We start from the raw sequence: 21,467 nt of genomic DNA on the forward strand, positions 1-21,467 counted from the left end.
GATTAGCATATGCAATGCTGATATGCAAATACAAAACATATGCAAATATGCAAAATATATTTCACATATTTACAGTCTTTTAGATTTTCTCCAGCTGCTAACAAATTAACCCTTTTTACATATTTAAAGCATGCTAGTATATGGGGCTTAATTGCCTTCATGGTACTCACATACATCTCACTTAAGTGTTTAGGATTCATCGTGTGTTTTATGACAGCATCTTAATAGTTTTAAACAAGCTTCACATACTGTAGTCTGAATGCATGAATCATGTTCTAAGTTTTAAAACATTATTTTAAAAGCCTTCAGGCTGACACAAACACATTGGTGATGTAGTTTGAAATAGACATCGTGTTTTTCCTCTAATAGGCAAATGTATAAACACCCGTTTTTGAGAACTCACTCTTTGCTGGTTTATGATGATATAACATGCAGATAGGTCTCACTCCAAGTTTGAAATAAGGAAGCAGCAGGACCTGGATCCAGGCTAAGTATTTTATGTGATGGTATCCAAATATCAGAGCTCAACTATTTGCTGGGACTCCTGATAGCCAGAAAAACAAAAACCAAACCCAAAAAGCACTGCTGTTCCATGCATGTGACTGACATGTATGTGACTGACATGCATGTGCCTGACAGAACATGTTCACCAGGGTGGGAGAAGGGCTCAGCAGTTAGCAACACTGGCTGTTCTTTCTGATGATTCAGATTCCATTTCCAGTATCTACCTATCAGCTCTGACTGCCTATAACACTAGTGCCAGGGGACCCAGGGCTTCACTTTGGACTTCACAGGATCTAAACACACAGGGAGTGCAGGCATATATGCAGACAAAGCATCGACACGCAAAAAAAAAAAAAAAAAAAAAAAGAAGAAGAAAAGAAAAAAGAAAACAGAAAAGAAAAAAAAAGAGATTTACATGTGCTTCAGGTCAGGTATTCAAATATGCTTGTTAACACAGGCTACACAGGAAACAGACTGCAAACATATAACTTGCTTTTATTAAACAGAAAAAGGTTCACATGTGTCAGAATGACAGACACTCCAGTAGCTTTAGTAAAAAGTTCAAACAGTGTCAGGTGCTTGAGTAGTTTTTTGAATAAAAGAGGAATTAAATTCTTAAGAAAGTCCAGGACACTAACACGTTCTAAACTTCTGGGCCACTGGAAGCTGACACATCAAGTACTGTTTCTCTCGACTATTTTGGCTTTCAGTAAAATATATATTATTATTTAGATGGCTAGCATCTGAGCTACATAAATGACTAACTTAGCATTTTCTTTAATTAAAAAAATCAGGATTTTGCAAATGTCTGACTTCAATGTTTTGAATGTGGACATAAACTAACCCTCAATTCCTCCTAATACCAAAAGAGAAATAACTGTCACAATGTATCAACATTTTCACAGGAATATTTTAAGGCTTCTGGCATTAGAAAATATGTAATATCTGTGTAACAACATCATTTAATTATATACAGAAAATATCTTAAAGTCTTCTTGTGCAATTTTACTTCTGAAGGTTAAAGTGTTCCATTTAAAAGTACTCAACTGTTACCTACAGAGCTGACACTTGTAATTAAAGAATACATAAAATAAGTCTCATAGTGATTCTTCAATAAAAATAACTGAACATTATCTATTTGATTTACTAGTCTTCCACGTCTTTCAGCAACAAAGGCCGTACTATAATTTATCTTTCTAATTATAGCCCAATGCTGAGGCAGTAAATGTTAGTCTGTGCTTGCCTGTTTCCGTGTCATACAGTATGTCTATAAATCTCAATTTACCCCTTTGTTTCATGGTACACAGTGTATCCATAAGAAAAAAAACATAAGCAGTGATTGTTCATCATTGGAAAAAACCAAGTCATTTACACCTTGATTAATATTTCTAAAGCAGCAGTATTTAGCTGTAACAAAAAGGTCAAAAATTATTATAAATTATAGATTCTACTCATTTTTCTTTTGGCATTAAATCCATAATACAAATGTTTACTCTTGAACAGATTTATATATTAATGTACATCTGAATATATATTTGTCAATATTTCTTGTAGGCAGAAAGCTGGTCGGTGAAGTGTGTCACAGCAGGGTAATGTTAGCGACTGTCCTGGGCATCAATGGACATGGACTGGCTGAGGCCCGACTTCCCATTCACAGATATTGTATTCGATGGAACAGTAACCTAAGAGGAAGAAACACATTTTGTTCCCATCAAGTTTTTATAAAGTGGGACAGCTGTCTAATTTTGAACAATTAACACATTATAACTTCTGCTTAACTATAAATGTTAGCATTCAGTATTTATCACTCAACGATTTACAAATAATTAAGAATAAATGTTCACTCTATCATGAAATAGAAAATGCGAGTTGTTATTTCCACAACAAACAAGTTAAATAACCCATCAACACATCTTAATCTTTATAAAATTACCAAGCCAATATAAAAGACAAGAGCACAAACAGACTGCAGCCCAAGCTGTTCAGTGCAGTTTTAGCTAGATGAATCCTGGCTTCTCAAAAGGGCTTTGAAAAAGTTACAGTAAATTTTGCAAAATTTTACAATTTGGTTCTAATGTCAGACAGTAGTTTGAAATCCTCTACTTAGCGACTCCCTATATATTCAAAACATAAGCATCAATCACCCAAATTGATCTTTAACAATTCTTTCATGGCAAGGGCTATAGCCAGCTATCAAGCCTGTAACAATCGAATGAGAGAAGGGCCTTACAGGAAGTTTCAATCAATACACACTCAGCCTTCAAAACCCAGTGGTTGAGCGTTCCATTTGCAATCCACTGGAGGAAAAAAAAAATCCCTTAAGACAGTCAGGCAGGACATATAGACCTGCTATCCCCGCACGTGGAACAATGGGGCAAGACAATCCCAGGCTAGTCTGGGAAGCAGAGCAAGACACTCCAATTCCCCACAAAGACCGAAACCAAAAGCCTTAGAAGAAAATAAAAACAAAAACTAAAAAAAAGTATGTATCACAATGTCAAATACAAAATACAATAAAAATATGGGAAGAAAAAGTCTCTCCATTGCAATTTGACCAGCAAAGATTTATAAAGTTATCAGATCCCATGGAGCCAGAGTTATAAACGTTTATAAGCTGCCAGGCAGGGGTGCTGGGAACTGAACCCTGGTCCTCAGAAAGAGCATCAGATGCTCTTCCACTGGACCCCCTTCATAATATTTTATAAGAAACAAATAGACAGGCAATGGTGGTAGACACCATTAATCCCTGTTCTTGAAAGGTAGAGGCAGGTAGATCTCTTAGAGTTTGAAGCCAGCCTGTTCTACAGACTGAGTTCCAAGAAATCCAAGGCAACACAGAAAAACCCTGACAGACAGACAGACAGACAGACAGATAGAAAAGAAAAAAAGAAAAAGGACAAATGTACTTAACGTGATGGCTCTTGATATTCACAAGTAAAATTTGCTCACTGTACCACTATAAATAGAACCCAGTTGAATCTCCTCTAATATACATTAACTCTCATGCTACTGTTCATGTAGTCAAAGGACATACTTGTTGGATTACATAAAGAACTGCAAAAATTAAATATAATAAAAATAAAACTGGCAACCAATAAAAGCATCAATGATCTGGACAACTCAAGAAGAAATGCAAATGACCTATGACTATTTGAAGAACATTTAACATCTCTAGTCATAGCCATCAGAGCAACTAAAGTTACTCTGAGAATCCATCTTACCTGAGTCAAAATGACTACCATTTAAAAAAAAAAAATGCCAACAAATGACAGGAAAGCTGTAGGTGGGGGAAGAGAATGTTTATCCACTGTGAGTGGAAGTGTAAATTAGCAACACCACTGTGGAATTGGCATGTGGGCTTCTAAAAATAGAAGAAACATATGACCTGCGAATACTATACCTCCTGGACATATTCTCAAAAGACTCCCTTAATATCCTACTTCAGAGATATACTTCATGGAGTTTTTGCACATCTATGGTTATTACTGTTCTTTTCATCCCAGCAAGAGAATGAATCAGCCTGAAAGGTCATGAGTAGATGAAGAGATAATAAAAATGTGGTATTATACACAAGGGTATTTTACTCAGCAATAAAAAAAAAAAATAAACGTGCAGGCATAGTTTGAACTGGAAAATACCATATTAAGCAAAGTAAGAAAGACCCAAAGAAAGAGATATACCATATGCTCTCTCACATATGTGCTCCTAGCATCTCTTTGCTAGCTATGCATATCCAGGTGCACTGGGCTAGTTTTCTGGCAACTTGACACAAGCTAATGTCGTTTACGAAGAAGGAACTTGAGTTGAGAAAATGTTTCCATTAGATTGGCCCAGACAAAGTCTGTAAGGCACTTTCTTGATTAATGACTGATGTGGTATATCCCAGCCCACTGTGGGTGGTGTCACCTTCTGGGCAAGTGGTCCTGCACTGTATAGGAAAGCAGGCTATGCAAGTCTTGAGGAGAAAGTCAGTGAGCAAGTCTGTGGTCTCTGTTTCAGCACCAGCCTTGAGTCCCTGCCTTGGCTTCCTCTGATGATGGACTGGAACCTGTAAGCCAAACAAACCCTTTCCTTCCCAGGTTGCTTTTGGTCGTGGATTTAAATAGCAACAGAAATGTGAGTAGGATGCCAGGGGAAGCAGATATTGATAAAGGCCAGGAAACCAGGAAGGGGCCACGGAACTGGGGAAAAACATAATTTAAGGGAGGGGAGTGGGAAAAGAGAACCAAGTGAAAGAGGTTATTAAGGGAGGCAAAATGCTACAGAGGGAAGAGCAAGGAGGCAGATGGAGGAGTCAGGGGAGAGCCAACTAAAATGCACTGTGTGGGAAAACCATGCAGAAACCTAGTATTTATGGAAGCTGATTCTCTTTTTAAAAGGCAAATACAGTATCATCTTAAATAGCACAGCTCGACCTGTGATGGGGAGCTTCACAGAGATGAATTCTAGAAGTGTGAATTTCTAGAAGTTTCCATTGCATAAACTAGACTTGTTAATACACTAATAAAATATTGTAGAAGGTTGCATCACAATATGCCAGATGCAATAGCTCACACGGTGTGATGGCACCTACCCATAAGAATCCCAGCACTTTGAGAAGCTGGGGCAAAGGGATTGTGAAAGCTAGACTGGCCTCAGCTATAATAGGTAGATCATACCCTGCCTCAAAAAGAACAAACAAACAAATAAAACAAAAAAAAAACCCACTAACTAAAGAGAGGTTACCTTAAAAGAAAAAAAATGATTTCTTTGGTATTTAAATATATTCATGAGACAATATCATCAGAATCTCCAAGGAATCTATAAATTCTAGATCAGAGATCCTGTCTATTGGATCCCACTTTATTCCAAAGCTTCTTATTTTTTATTTTTATTTATTTATTTTGGTGCCTGTCAAAGTTGAGTGCTACAGAATATTTCTTAAATGGAATACAAATTTCAGAAACTAAAAGTGTCATTTGACTTGTTTGAACTATGCACATAACGCACACAATTCACTGACGACAGAATTATTTTTAAATATGATCTATTTTGTTTATGTACAGTCCTAGTGCCCACAGAGGCCAGAGGAGATTGTCTGATGCAATAGAACTAGAGTTACAGGCAGTTGTGAGTGGCCACATGGGCACTGGGAATTGAACTTGAGTCCTTTGCAAGAACAGACAGTACTCATAACCTAAGCCATCTCTAAAGACCCCCCCCAAGTTACTTTTTTAAAAACTAATATTTAAGAACTTACTGATGTACCTGTTGAGCATCTACCCTTGATAGTTAAAGAATTTTCCTGAGTAGACACAAAATTTAAACTGTGCCTATGAAACACCCTAATTTTACAAAACTTTTATTTATTTAGAGAGAACTGTCAACGTTAAAAACGTTTAAAAATCAAACCAAAAAATAATGAAAAGCAAGCCAATTAAATAATACAAGCCAGGAAGAGTCTGTACGGCACACATGGCTGTTTGCTCTTTCCATACTACCATTTAGTCAGATAAATTTTACATCCTAGACAATCTACAGTATGAAGTATAAAATATAAATTTATTTTAGACTCTTGTTAAAAGCATATTCTATTTGTAACAATGTAACAGTCAGATTTTGAATTAATTCAGGGGTAACACAAAAGCACTGAAAGCAGCCGAAGTTCTTTGTCAGAACAGATGTAAAATGGATGATTTACCTTCATTTTCTATGAACAATTTGCTGTTTTCTGGATCGTGGATAAGTCTGAAGATTGAACACAATTTGAAAGTACTGTGCTAGCCTAATTAAAGCTTTGTATGAAGACAAACTAGTCTCCATGGCTACATGGACAGTGAACAGGAGTAAGATATGGAAAAACCCCAGAGAATCATGAAAAGATCGTAGCATGTTCACAGCTACATTCACACAACACACGTGAACTGGACTAATGCGAGGTAGCTATTCTAATGAAGTCTAGCTACTCTACAAGAACCAGAGCCATAGCCAAGATGGTACCTGGAGCTAAACTGAACATGTGAGTTCAGTTTATGAGGCATATGAGGCAAACATGGCACCATCTTCCTTCCCCATTCCATATTCAGATTTATCTGACTGGAGCTTGTGAAGGATGTGTGCATGCTGTCAGTGCCCCTGTTGAGTTCCTGTTGCTATAAGGCATGCCCATCGGTGCAATAGTGGAAATGATATTGCGGAATAACCAACCACTTTCAGATTGGATTTAAGGCCTATTAAACAATGTGAAACTCAATCCTAGAACAGTTCTTGGAGTCCCCGAACCCCTGGACAGATAGGTCATAGAGGAAAACCTGTGACTGTTATTCTGCTAAGCAGACATAATGTTAAATCAGCTCCAGGTGACTTATCAATATACCGAGATTAGTGTAACTCTCATGAGGATCAGAGAAAGTTCTTATTTTGCAGTCAATCTCATGACTAATTCAGATTAATAGTATGAAGATCACAAAATGCTCGTCCCTAAATGGGGCATGAGCACCACAACTCCTTCTCCCAAGGCTCGGGGATCTTTGGGGAAGAGGAAGCTGAAAGACTGGAAGGGTCAGAAGTAGTGGATGACTTCAAGGACAGTATTTTCTGGAGACAACAGATCAGTCGCATGAGGCTCTAACCTCTGCTGAGGAGCTAACTGACTTCTGAGAGCTACTGGCAAAGTAGTTTTAAGGGTGTGACCCTGTGGGAGGCTAACCACACTTCTGTAGTTAGCCAAGTGCTCAGAATACATGGGCAGCACAAACTGGATTTGGTGGCCTTTTTTTTTTTTTTTTTTTTTTTTTTTTTTTTTTAAAGAAGACACAGAATATGGAGAGTAAGGAATGAGAAGTAAACCTGGGAAGAATAAGGCGAAGGACAGATAAGATCAAGATATCTTGTATTGAAATCTCAAAGAACTAATGCAAAATCTTTCTACAAGAGGATGTGAACTTGTGGGGGAGGATGGGGGAGCAGTTAGAGGAGTGAAGGGGTGGTAGTGGTGTACACACATGATCAACATCCATTGTAGATATATGGACTATCAAAGAACATGAAAAGTGTTCCAGAAAACTATTCTTCAGAAACACCACTGTTTATTATTTTTAGAGTTATATTTATTTGCAACTTTACAATAAATATGGCATGAGCACTGTTATATACAGAAGTCTTGGTTTCCATTTTTTTCAAATATGCACTGGTGTGAGGGGGTCAGATCCCCTGGAACTGGAGTTACAGACAATTATGACCTGTTATGTGGGTGCTGGGAATTGAACCTGGGTCCTCTGGAAGAACAGCCAGTGTTCTTAACCACTGAGCCATCTCTCCAGTGCCCACAAAAATAATTTTTAAGAGTATATACTAGAGCTGAAATGCTGGTCACTAAATTTGAGATTATGAATATTACTAGTTCCATAAACCATTTTTTAGTGAAATAAAATAGATTATGTCTAAAGTGTTCATTAAAAGCTTAGGAGTTGACACTCTATAGGCTCTGAGCTGTTAATAACCTCCTACTCGATACGATAAAGTTTTATCCTCAATAGAATCTAAAGTAATGAGTTTTAAATAGGATACAATTATAAGCACATCATTTAGGTTTCCTTTCTGTTGGCTCAGATCCAGCTCTTTTTAGAAGTTGTGAAGAGTTTCCTGTGTGAAAGCCAAATCAGGCCCAGGCATCCACTAATACCCAGCTGCTGGCCTGAAATACATTTGCAGTTCAATGTGCAGCATCCTGCAATGAGTAGACTGAAGCTAGTTAGTATATGTACTTGTCCATTCCCAGAGCATTGTGTTCAACTCCTGTGCAGGCACTGGGCTCTCCTATAATCTAATGCAATACTGCTTTTCAGGCTGAGGCTGCATAGAAGGCAGAGGCTTGGGTTAATTGTCTTCCCTGCCCCATGTGTCTAGTAAAAATGTGTGTGACTCTAATGTATTGAAGAATCTTAGATTGGTCGCTATTGGCTTGAACTCCTCTTTAACTTCCAGAATAAAGAACAGAAAATATTTCATAAACAGGAATCTTCTATTTATTGACATTGGTGTATTTTCCCCTTGACCAAAAAAAAAAAAAAAATGTGAGGACTGGTAAAATGCTAATCTCAACATTTAAATCTATATGAATTTTCTGCTGCCTTGGTACCTATATATAATCTGAAAAATTTAGATGTATCCTCTGAACTATTCCCTTATGTTTCTATCATTTCTGAAACTACTTAATGCATTGTTTTGCTTCAGTGGTTTTACACATACACACACACACACACACAAACACACACACACTCACACACACACTCACACACACACACTCACATACACACACACACTCACACACACACACATTCACACACACACTCACACACACACACACATACTCATGTATAGAAGCCTTGGATGGTTCTGCATAGCACAGGATGATGTGGTAGAAACACCAAACACACTTGTATTTCTGTTTTTCAGTATTTCTATTCCTCTGTAGCTTTAATTCTCGTGGAACTTAATGCTTCATTCAGCAAGTCTCTTAATCTGTCTTTAACTGCATTCTAATGTGATTACCAGAGAAGTTCATGCCATGAAAGCCAGGGAGTCAGTAAAATATGAACGTCCATGCCGAGATGCTTCTCTTAGCGTAACTCCATGGAAGTGGCTGGTCAGCCTGATCATGCTCTCTCAGAGGAAGAAGGTAGAGAGGGAGGAGAGCCTCGCCTGGGACACTCACATTCTGTCCAGAGGAATCACAACTCTCTCTCACTGCTCTTCTCCAGCTTAGCAGGGACGAGCTGAACCATGTGGAGGTCCTCTACATTCTCTAGATTCCTCTGTACTTTCTGTAACTTACGCTATAAAACTGTCCCTCAAACCCAGATACAGCAGTTACTTTGACCACTAAGAGATAACTGCAAATATAAACGGTCCCATTGGTAGAAGTCCACCTGTTCTGGTGGAGTGGGCTCAAGAGAGTCTTTCTTACAGTGCTAATGCAATTTCTTAAAATGAGAATTCAGGCTAGCTTTCCACATATACAACAATGAACCCAGTCATATTCTGCACCTGGCCCACAGAGTGGGAAGAAAAGAAAAAAAAAATGATGACATGTTTTTAGGTATATGTTAAGACTCCGATTCTTTCCGTCTATACCTCAAAAATGAGATCTCTGACAGAAAAGCATAATGTCTGGCATCTTTCCTGTTTATATGTGAATGTTAGAAGAGCCACCTGATCAAGTACTAGTTTGACAAGGTTGAAAATAAGGCCACTGTTATCCATCTGATAGGGAAAACTTACTCTCTTTAACTTGGCAGCAGCCTCTCCAGACCGGATCGCAGTGAGCAAGCTCTGCCGGACGTGCTCTGGGTCAGAGCTCTGGAATGTTAGGGAACTCTGTCTCTTAAGGGTGAACGACGGGCCCTCGGCTGGAGTCAGCATGTGAGGGCTGTGCTCATTCTGTACCGGATTATTTTGCTATAAAGATGCAAGATACTTTTATGAGTCCCAAGAGAAGAAAGGCCTATTTTAAAAAGTTTTTTTATTATCAATTACTCTTTCAAAACCACATTCGCCACACTCCTGACATAGACACAGCTCTGCATCTTGACCCTTCTTCATGCCTCAGCAGATCTGTCAGGGCTGGATGGGATATCTATCTCCCCTTCTCGGCTTAGGACCATGTGCAAGAAAAGTGATACCTCGTTTTGCTTCATGCATAAAGTGTCATTTTTCTTGTGTGCAAATCCAAGAACACTAATGTTGCAGACATATGGAACTGGCTTCCAGAGCCAAAAAATCATGATCAAAAATTCTGCAAATTGACAAATAACCCATTTTCCCCACTCTAACATACTCAGGGAAGTGTACAAGGCAGATGAATACTGACACATTTTTATACTTTTGAATCCAGTATGATTTTATATGGGGGTATTAGTGTCTTTCCTACACTTAACTGCGTGTGATTTTTTTTGTTTGTTTGTTTCTAGAAACTTCAAGCACTATGAGCAGAGCAGGTTTTCTTGACTTTTCCCATAAGACTAAAAATAAATGTTAAGAGCTTCCAAATTAAATAATCAGAAATTTAATTAAACCTCTTAAGAACAAATATTTACTGACTTAACTGAAGTATTATATCAAGTAATCTTTAAATTTTTTTCACCAACTGTCTAATATGTATCTTTACCGTTTAAATGAACTACATAGGACTGAGGAGGTGACCCAGAACTCTACCTAAGCTAAGCCTTTATTGCTCAGGAACGGTGATCCGTTTCAGGGAAAACAGAGGCTCTTCCCAAGTCAAGAATCTATCTCTACATCACATATCACTTACTGACGCTAGATTAACCTAACAAACATAAATGTCAAACACATGAGGATATATTCTTCAAAGTAAATATTACCTGAACATTACAGAAAAATATTTACTCGGCAGCAAGGTCACTATTCTCGTAGTTTAGGAATGTTTGGGAACGTTGTACAAAATGCTCCTGGAATTGTCACACAAATATGAAAGTATTCTTTAAATACTACCAGAGTAAAGTACGCAAAGTAGTTTTTTAAAGACTGCCTGTGGATTACCATGAAACACACTGTGGGGTTTAATCATCCCTACTTTTAGACCATTTTATGTGAATCCAGAAAGTAGACTTCTTAGTGGACAGTTCAGGTCAATGGGACTTTTTCTAAATTACCATGACTGGATGGTATTTTAGTCTACATATTTATAATGGAAAATAACAAACTGAATAATTAAGAAAACTACATTTTAAAGCTACTTTCATTTTCAATTAAATTACCTGAGAGATATTAGTTAAGCTGATACTGAATGTGCGTGACAGAAAACACACAATTGGACACTTTTAGCCCCTGCTATCTTTGATACTATTTATTTCAAATGATTAAAACTATTTACTTGGTATAGTACTATGAAAGTGGAAGAGAAAAATAAAGTAAACCATAACAACAGCTAAAAAAAAAACATTAGCAAAGCACAGGAATATAATTATACAAGTGTATGAGTAAAGAAACTTTAAATATTTGCTAATGATACACTTATATAACCATGCCATTATAACAAGGTCCGAGTTAAATGAATTATAATTCTCAGAGTAAAACTTCAAGTTCTTAAGCATTACCAGCCTTTTCCCGAAGACATTAATTCAGAGCTAAGCAATACAAAAATATACCCAAGTATTGGTATAAAATGGGCTACTTTAACCAAGTTGTTCTAGAATGTGATTACTTCTACTGGAAAAGTTAAGGATTACCTTATCAACGTCACCATGTCGGAAGCCCACCGTAGACTTATTTACTGTATGTGTCTTTTCATCCTGTGTGGCAGCTGGAGGCAGGGCAGAGGAGCCTTCACTGGCTGACTCTGGGCATGCCTTACTGAATGACTGGGACCTTTTCACCACAGCAAGGGCAAAGGGTGAGGGGCCAGAACTGGAGTATGGTCTTGGGGCCCCGAATGTTTTCAAGGTCTTCAGGTTTAGTGATGCTCCCTGACTACCAGGAAAAGCCACAGGCTTGGCAGCTACAGGAGGAGGAGAGGTATCGGCAGGAAGAGTCATAGGTTTGGGAGCTACAGGAGGAGGAGAGGTCTCAGCAGGAAGAGTCATAGGTTTGGGAGCTACAGGAGGAGGAGAGGTCTCAGCAGGAAGAGTCATAGGTTTGGGAGCTACAGGAGGAGGAGAGGTCTCGGCAGGAAGAGTCATAGGCTTGGGAGCTACAGGAGGAGGCAAGGTCTCGGCAGGCTTCTGAATTATATCATCATCAGCTTTTGTAACATTGGGCAGAGGAGCAGAGTGAGTCCTTTCACTTAAGGGAGAAAGACTCTGTTCTGGGGAAAGCTGTGGGTCCCTTTGCACTTCCTTGATTGTTGGTTCTTTAGGGGTAGGCCCAGGGGCAGTGTGGACGCTCTTAGCAGCTGCAGATGTCACATAGTGGCCTGACGCTCTCTTTTGCATCTGCAAAAAGAACGAACTTGGTTTGGCCTGGGGATTTGAAGCTCGGGATCTAAATTTTGACTCCAAAATATTGTTTATATCTTCCAAATTTGGTGCAAAAGGAATGGTGCCAATGTCCGCAGTCATTCTGGGTGGTTTGGGAGGGTTCACCTCGGTACCAGTTGGTGAGCTCAAAGTCCTGTGCAAATGATGCTCTCTTCCTGAGCTGGGCTTTGGTTTAAGGTCAAGCTGAGGCTGCTGTGAGCTTTTAGAAGTAACAGGGACTTCTGTTTGCATGGCAGTTTCTGTCACATTCTCAATCGTATGCGTCTGCCCTACAGCAAGCATCTTTTGGTCATCTTTCTTCCCCACTGCTTCTGATTCCCAGTCTTTCACCATTTCCAGGGATTTCGGAGGTACTATTTTGTAAGTAGTCATTCCAATTTTAGGTATATACTCTCTCGTAATTTCATTGGAAGGTTTTGGCTTGGGGTTGCAATCTTGCCTATAAAGTGGAAAGTTCTTTAAGTAAGAAGCAGCTGGATTCTTATCACTTCTATCTACGGGCGACAAAGGGTCATTGTTCCCATAGGTACAAGCTGGCTCTTTCTCAGGGAGTCTATCTTGTACATATGTTGAGGTGCCCTGACTCGTGAATTCTCTTGAGGCATTTACAGAATCTTGGAGACTTGCAGAGGAGGGCTGAGTTGATATGCTGTTATCTGAGGTCTGCACAGTCTCATCAACCCTGGGGTCAGATGAATTACGGGCTTCATGATTCCCATCAACAGTGCTGTGGGCAGGGGTGGCCTGAATTGCTGCATCCTGCATTTTTGTCTTCTCTACACCTGGTTGATTCCATTTTTGATCTGGTCCTGGTGATGCTGTTAGATGATTTTCCCTCGAACTTTTAACATTGTCCGTTCTGCACGCCGGAGAGCCTGACAATCTATCAGTTTCCATGTCGCTGGCTTTCTTCAGAGCTTCGCCTTCGACAGTGGTTTCCATTTTCCCCGGTCTGTTTTTCACATAATCTGTGCTTGTGGCACAGACCATGATTTCATTTTGAACTACTGAGAGAAAAAAATATTGTCAAGAATGTATTTTAAAATCAAAAATTCAATTTTTCAATGTGTCTCACCTATCTATAACTGGATAATTTTGAGTGCTAAAATCCACTTTCAGCCTAATAATACAAAGGCAAGTATTGAGCAAAGAAAACAATATGGGCTATTTCTATGAAAAAATAATCACGTGTAAAAATATTTTCATAAATCCTTGATAAGCAACTCTAATTCATTAATGTTAAAACTCTGGATTTCAGGTCTCATATTTTCCATGAGTTGACCTATCAATCACTTTCTAGTTTTCTCTAATACACAATTATTCCCAAAGACCTATACCCTGCTATGAATGAGCTGCCCACCCTTATTGATATCTAATGATGACTGTTGCAGGATTTTCCCTGTCCAATCGCATTAGGGCAGTGGAAGGCTTCTGATTGGCCAGGAGAAGGGAGGTGAGGTGGGGAATTGAGGAGATAGAGGTTGAAGGAGATGAGGGAGAACCAGAACCAAGGCCGACATGGTGTTATCAAAAGGTTAGAATAACTGGGTTAAAGCTTTATCATTATCATTTGGCTCTGAAATTTTGTATTGGCATCTTGTAAATTGTGTTATTATTGATACACAAATCTGATTGGCTAATTAATCATTAAGAGTCTTGGTTTTACTGGGTAATTAGGTGTTGAGCTGGCTAACCAGGGGTGTGTGGGGCATTGTGTGAAAGCAAGAGGAACTCAGGGGGGCCCCACCCAAGAGATGGCCTGGTGGGAGCCATGTGGCCTAGCCAGTCTGGTGAGTTGGCAAGCTGAGAGATGGAGCGAGTGAGATCACCTGGCACAGGGCTTAGATCTAGATATTCCCTGCAACAGATGATGCTCACTCAATGTCTATAAATGGCTGCATCAGTTCCAAGGATGCCAATGGAGGGAGAAGGTAGCTAATGCTTTACGCTTCTACTTTTCATTATTCAAAACTAACATTGACTTCTACAATGGTACAAAACAATGGTTTAGATACGTGCATATGAGGAAAAGGAGAATAAAATATCTTAAGGATAATAGAAACTATTTTCTAAAATCACCTACAAGTTGATAAAGGTTACTACAAAGTATATGTAAATCACAGAAAATATTACTGAGATATTCTTGTAACTAACCTAGCACTAGCCTGGTGTCAAAATCTTACTGCTGTGACTATCAAATTAAAAAGGGGATGACTGGTTGATGTTTAAGCAGGGTTAGTGCTGTAGCCTTCTGAGTACTGAGAACTGAGCTGTGTGTCTTCACGCCCTGTGTAAGGAAGAGCTCTGAAGACTGGGATCTACATAAGTGTTAGAGGCCTCCCCTCTGTGTTCAAAGCCCTGTATACAAACCCTAGCACTGTGAAATAAATAAGTAAATTAACTCCCAAATGTAGTAGTTATAAAATTATGGTTTTTCAATAGCAACGCTATTGCCCTGTGTATACAATGAAAATCAGAACCAAGAAGAGTTTTAGAACATTGTAATGTACTATCAGAGAAGAATACTAAAATTGGAAAAAAAAATAATCAAGATATGAACACATTCACATTACCTATGGAGTTCTGTAGTACACGCAGGGCAAACACACACACGCTACCACGACCACCACCACTACACCCATCATCATTGACAACAACAGTATTGAACTATCCATTTCTTTCCCAAATAGGAATTCTATAGCCCTGTGTTTGTTTTCTATGACTATTAAAATTTTTCACTTAGCACAGACTGGACCATAGGACTTCATAGGCTTTCTCATTCCCTTAAGAGTATGTATCATCATGCATTCCTTGACTTCTCCACTGAGCATTATTCTATGCTGAAGCGCAATCCTATGTAGATATGTTACATGTGTCTTCACATCTTGTTCTGTGCTATAAAGGTTTCACAGGAAGTCATAGATTCAGTTCCCTCATCCAACACTGTATAACTTGGCTGGAAAGGCAGGAATTCTCAAGTGCATGGCTTGTAGCAATCAAGTAACAAAGTTAACACAGGAGAAGGGTGTGGATAGAAACTGAATGGCCACAGTAGATGGAAACAGGTTGCTATTCAAGGACAGCAAGGCCCTATGCCAACTGACAGAACTGAACCTGTTACATCGTGAACAAAAGAAGAAACTGCCTTAATTTGGGCGTAAGAATGGAGAAATGGTGGCACACAATGTTGCACAACTGATAGCTTGAAAATCAGGCAGGCAAGTTTCATCCAGAGTGTGGTAATTTGAGTATTAGGTAAAACATGCACTAGGGAACCGAGAGGAACTTGGGTCACAGAGACATGCATAGAGGACCAAAGTTTAGGATCTGAAATTTAAGTTCTATCGCCTCAAAAGGTGGGCCATCATGAGGAGCAGCAATACAGCAAAAAGATCACTGTGGTACTTTCCATGTTCAAATCCTAGGTCCACCTCTTACTAGTTATGAGATAGCATTGTCACGGTTTACTCATCTGTGGTATGAAAACTAAGAATAACAGTTCTCATAATACTCATAAATGAGACAGGCATTATTAAATGAACCAGTACATGAAAGAGCTGCCTCATCGCGTCCTTAGGACCAGTCCTTGGTTCATCACGGTCTATGACAGTGCTGGCCATTACTGTGTAACACTCACCATTCTCCTGGTTTGGGCCCAATGTCTTCACGTCTTTTATACTGTCAGATCCTTGGTCCTCATTGCCTATGTGGCATACAACAGGATGATATGGCCCTCTGGAAGACAAGACACTGTATGTGAGATGCGAAGGTAATTCAAAACACACCATCAAAGAAACTAGACTGTAATTTCTTCCAAGACAGTTGGACTGAAATAATTACCCCCTTCTGCCAAATATTAGAAATTTGATAGCAAAGAAAAACAGAACAGAGGAAATGCTGCGATGAAACATTAGCTTCAGTACACTGGTCCTATTGCAAAGGAAGATGTAAGAGGCTTGGTAAAATGGACACTCTTCCAAATGAATGCCTTTACTTAGTAATTAGGGGCTATTTTTAATCTTAAAAGACAAAAGGAAATAAATAGACCACTTTAGTTTTGAATCTGGCAAAGTCAACTCTATAAATCAGGATGTGAATTGACCTCTCTGGTGACATAAATCAGGATGTGAATTGACCCCTCTGGTGACAGAAGAGTTTCATTTGGAAGACAATCCCATGCAAATTAGGCAAACTTCTGATGAAGAAAGATTATTTTGCTTGTTTGCTTTCATCTTTATTCATAGGCTTGTGCATTTCATCTTGACATTTCAAACATAGCACTCTAGCGGACTAGAGCTTTCGAAATTTCTGCATCAGATGGACAGTGGCTCTTGCATCACAGACTTGAGTGTCAAAGATGCAGTGGCTTAATTTACTTCTAACTATAGGGTGGTTTCACAGTCCAGGTAGTGAAAGTGCTCAAATGTATTTGAAACAAAGTGAAAAGTCTATGATTGTTTTTGGTTCAAGCAGATAATACACAAAATATATGAAAAACCCCAATATTTTATTTTTGATGCAGACAAATTAATTGTATTAATTATAATTAATCGACATTATGTGTGATGGTTATCTAACATGGGGATGCTACAACTCTTTAACTGGGCTTTTCACTTGAACACAATTACATATAACAAGGATAGTACGAGAGATAGACTCTAAAAGACATGGCCCAAAATAGCTAAGCTTAAAATATCAGTTGTCTTTTCAAGAAAAGCATTAATCCAACAAACGACCACCACCACTTGCGACATAGAAACTACTTACTGCCCCTCGGTGCTTCTGCCTTCCTGAGCTTTTCCCTTGGGACTTGGAGAGGTCTCTCCATCACTGATGCCAAGGGCTGAATCAGGATCATTCTCCACTGTAATTCTCATATCAGTAGATGAAGCAATGTCAGGAGACTTCACAGAAATACTTCCAGCCTGATCTTTAGATGCCTCGCCCAGTTCTTCCTTTTCATCTATCTCCTCAAGACTGTAATCAGAGCTTACACCAGCTACAAAGAAATGCAGACAGAATCCATCCTAAATATTAATCTGCCCTGTCACCCTAAGCAATCTAGCATCCTAGCTAGCTAATGATAGTTATAATTAGCTAGACTCATAAGATGTGGTTCCAGAGTAATAGTAAATGCTTTTCTAATAGTGAGCGGACATGTGCGCATGAAGCAGGTCATCTCACAGTCCCACCATTCTAGAACCATGTTTATCACTCTGGGCTTTGTTCATGAAAGGTTAACCTTATAAACCCCACATAATTGCATTTATAAATAAATACCTTTGATTAATTACTTTATAGTCACATAATGTGAATTAAATTAACAACTTAAAATTCAAAATAATAATTTATTAGTATTTTATACTGTCTACTAGCAGACACTAGTACAGAGAAAGAGAGAGGGGGGAGAGGAGGTAGGGGGAGGGGAGGAAGAGAGGAGAGGGGAAGAGAGGAGAGGGAGGGGAAGGGAGGGGAGGGGGGGGGGAAGAGGGGAGAGGGGAGAGGGGAGAGAAACATTCCAGCAGCTAAATACTCAAAATTCTTGCCAAGATTAACTGTGGAAGTCAAAGAATACACAAGTTTCTCAATTTCTGCCTAAACAAATTAAACATCTCCATTGACATAACAGCATCTGAATGAGGTTTAGCTTTGCCTTGAGTGGGCACTAAGGTCACATATCACCGCTACAGCGGTCAGACCATGCATACACTGAAACAGACATTCACTTTTAGTTTGAGACAGGAAGGTGTGTTAACTTCTGATCTCTAAGAAATATGAACCAGGTATGGTGGCATACATCTTTAATCCCAGCCCTCGGGAGGCAAAGACAAGCAGATCTCTGTGAGTTCAATACTAGCTCGGTCTACAGTGCGCTCCAGGACAACTAGAGCTTTGTAGAGAGAACCTGTCTCAATCAAAATCAATCAATCAATCAATCAATCTGAATGAAAAGAAAAAAAGGGAAGGAAGGAAGAAAGAAACATGGCTCCTGGGAAGACTGAGGCAAAAGAATGATTTCTCCTAAGAACTTTAGTCTAAAGGGAGCAAGACAGCCACACCTTTTTCAAACAAAACAACAAAAAAAACCTCAAAACAAAACAAAATGAATGTCAAATTTGGTGCAGACCCCTTTAATCCTAGCACTCCAAAGGCAGAGGCAGGTGCAGTCTGAAAGGATTTCTGGCCAGCCTGCTCTAGGAGGAGGGAGGGGATGGAGAGGGAAGAGGGGGAAGAGGAGAAAGAGGGGAAGGGGAAGGGGAAGAGAAGAGAAGGAAGTGCTAGTAGTACTGGTGACTAGTTCCCTCATAAAATTTTGTTTACTCAAAAAAATGTTAAGCAACTAGGATTTAAATAAAATTGAATCATATGAAGATAAAATGCAACTAATAATTCAGAGGAAGTATTTGCTGCCTTGGACTTACGAAGCTATTAAACTTAACATTTAAGTATGTCTTCAGATACCCCGTTTTTCCAAGTTATCATCAAAAAAAAAACAAAAAACAAAAAACAAAAACAAAAACCCAAAACTGCTTGACAGATACTATGCCTCTGGTAAGTACAATCCCATTCAGTCAATCCGAACCACGCTTCTCTTTCCAGTCACCACCGCACTGTGTGGGCGGATGGGCTACACCTTCATTCTGTTTTCCAGTTTAGAACCCTCTGAGTATTTTCCCCTTCGCAGGCAATGACCATGAGGGAATCTGTAACACCATGCACTCTGTGTGTGCTCATGTGGCTTTCATTTTTCTTGAAAAAACAAAACAAAACCCACGGGCAAGGCTTCTTGTGTCATATAGGAAGTGCATGTGTACATTCCATCTTTAAATACCATGCCAAAGGCTAGGCCATAGCACATGGGGAGATCTCCCCGTCTTAGCACAGAGGCCTGACGTTCATCTCCACTCATCTCAAAATCTTCATCAAACTGTTTGCCAAAGTCTTCAGACAATTTTGCGTTATTACAAGGAGCATGAGACAGTATACTAATTTTAGGCAACTAAGTTTAAAGGATAAAGGCTTTTTTTGGAGTTTTTTAAAAAAATGAGTAAATTTATGAGGAGATCCGAGTATCATATAATTATAATATTGTGCTATCTTACAACAAAATAATTCTACTTTTAAAAGAGGAAAAGCGTCTGAGAATATGTTAGAGAAAATAAGCCACACACAGCAAATGGGCATAAGTTCAGCAGGGAATAAGTATAAATATTCTGTGTAAACCTTCTCTTACATATTCATTGAGAATAATAAAGATCAATCAGCCCTTGAGAATGGTAGAAAGCCAAAAACAAGCAGAAGTGGTCCCCAGAGCTGCCGAGTGGCTTTTCTCTACACTTTGCCCTGCTTGTTTAGCTAGTTCAGGAAAACAGCGCATTTCAAACCTGGATAAAACTTCAAGGGAAAGAGGGAATTGCGCACATATTTACTCATGAAACATTCACAGGGTGTAACGAGCAACCTGATCTATATATACTCAGTGGCTTATACAAAGCCCCAGTCAGTTCCAGCCGGAGCACCTACAGGTCAAGGATGCTACAGCTGCCTCTGGAGTTCCAGGGCCCTCAGAGATTTCATCCGTCGCCTTGGGCACAGCACACTGCTCCTGGCTTAGGAACCCGGGGCCAAGGGAGCCCTCTGTCAAAGAAGTAGAGTCTGTAGAAATGGCACTCAGAGAAGAGCGTTAGCACAAAGCAAGCACACATCCAGATGTGGTGGGATAAGAGCTGCTAGCTCACATGTACCAAGGAATCGCCCTGAAAACATAGATGTAGACATAGGCCGAAGTTTGAGTAGCCTGGCCATCTTTCTCAAACTTCAAACCTTCTAATTCCCATATGTATTTCATGTGGGAAACATGATCTTGGTAAGGTCCCTGTGTGCAATGAGATGGCTGTAGATGAGTTGCAGTGAACTGTATAGACTGCTCTAAGGAAAAAAAAGTGACTACTTATATAATAGCAAGTACTGCAACTGCGGATTTGTACCACCACACCCTGCTCACATTTACTCTTACAAAAGCTTCTAAGTAGTTACTGTTGAAATAATTAAAAACAAATCAAAATGTTTAATTTTCTTTTCTAAACTTCATTCCCCTGGGAGAATCCACACTGAGAGCTATGTGGTGGAAAGTACATGTGAGTGAAATTCCCTGCAAAGAGGAAAACACATCAAAGCTGACTCCCTAACTGAAGCAGCTGCCCAGAGAGCCTGTGCTTAAATGTTAAGTCTTTGAAACAAACCAAGGAATTGTCCCGCCAGGGTGTGTCAGCACCTAGAAGGAGGTGGTTAACTGTGCACTAAGGAAAACCATAAGGAAAAACAAGAGACACAATAGAGAACTCCAGAACTGAAAATGTGATTTCTGCCAGTGTCCTAGTGTCTATTCCTTAGTGGTGGAAGGGGGGTGGAGGGTTTGCCTCATAGTACAAATGTGTAGAAAGAATTCGAATCTTTCAGTACAAGGAGCATTCCAATCAGATTGCCTTCTCTAGTGTAAAGACAATTCTTTCCTTCACAGTTTCAGTGTGGGGTAGAAGAGTCATACCTGGGGTGGACATTCCCTCAGGAGAGCTCATTTCCAACATGCTGTCTGGAGCGATTCCATCTTCCAAAGGTAGGCCTGAAAGATGCAAGACAACTGATAAACGTCACACTCCTGTGGAATTCTCTGCTTTTTACTTCATCCAGGAAGGATGAACCTAAACTTAACTAGGGCACCTTACAGTCCAGTTGTGAAATGAGTAAGTTCTATCTCCATTCCCCATTCCTATGTAGTCAATCATGGAATGGTGGTATCTTTCCGAATAAATCTGCATACTGTTCATGAGCCCATTTCAATAATCAAGCTGTGTAATTTTGTCATTTCTTTGTTGCAGATTTTTCAATAGGAGTTAAGTGAGAATAATCTATCCATTATTCACACACACACACACACACACACACATATATATATATATATATATATATATATATATATATATA

General features: G+C 39.3%; 1 protein-coding gene across 13 annotated transcripts in view; it reads right to left on the bottom strand.

Moving 5' to 3' along the window:
- Positions 1–855: 855 nt before the first annotated feature.
- Positions 856–21,467, bottom strand: part of Cobll1 (cordon-bleu WH2 repeat protein like 1) — a 154,703-nt gene continuing 134,091 nt past the window's right edge. For 4 of the 13 annotated variants that reach the window (XM_029535778.1, XM_029535774.1, XM_029535779.1 and 1 more), the window contains 7 exons: positions 21,031–21,105; positions 20,007–20,120; positions 17,250–17,481; positions 16,120–16,217; positions 11,736–13,489; positions 9,766–9,942; positions 856–2,186 (listed from right to left, as the gene is read on the bottom strand). In XM_029535778.1, the coding sequence (XP_029391638.1) occupies positions 2,100–2,186; positions 9,766–9,942; positions 11,736–13,489; positions 16,120–16,217; positions 17,250–17,481; positions 20,007–20,120; positions 21,031–21,105 (2,537 nt within the window). In that variant the 3' untranslated portion in view covers positions 856–2,099. The remainder of the gene's footprint in view (positions 2,187–9,765; positions 9,943–11,735; positions 13,490–16,119; positions 16,218–17,249; positions 17,482–20,006; positions 20,121–21,030; positions 21,106–21,467) is intronic. The other 9 variants (XM_029535775.1, XM_029535777.1, XM_021193722.2 and 6 more) reach the window with 5 other exon arrangements.

This window comes from Mus pahari, chromosome 3 (assembly GCF_900095145.1).
Source record: "Mus pahari chromosome 3, PAHARI_EIJ_v1.1, whole genome shotgun sequence".
Lineage (NCBI taxonomy): Eukaryota > Metazoa > Chordata > Mammalia > Rodentia > Muridae > Mus > Mus pahari.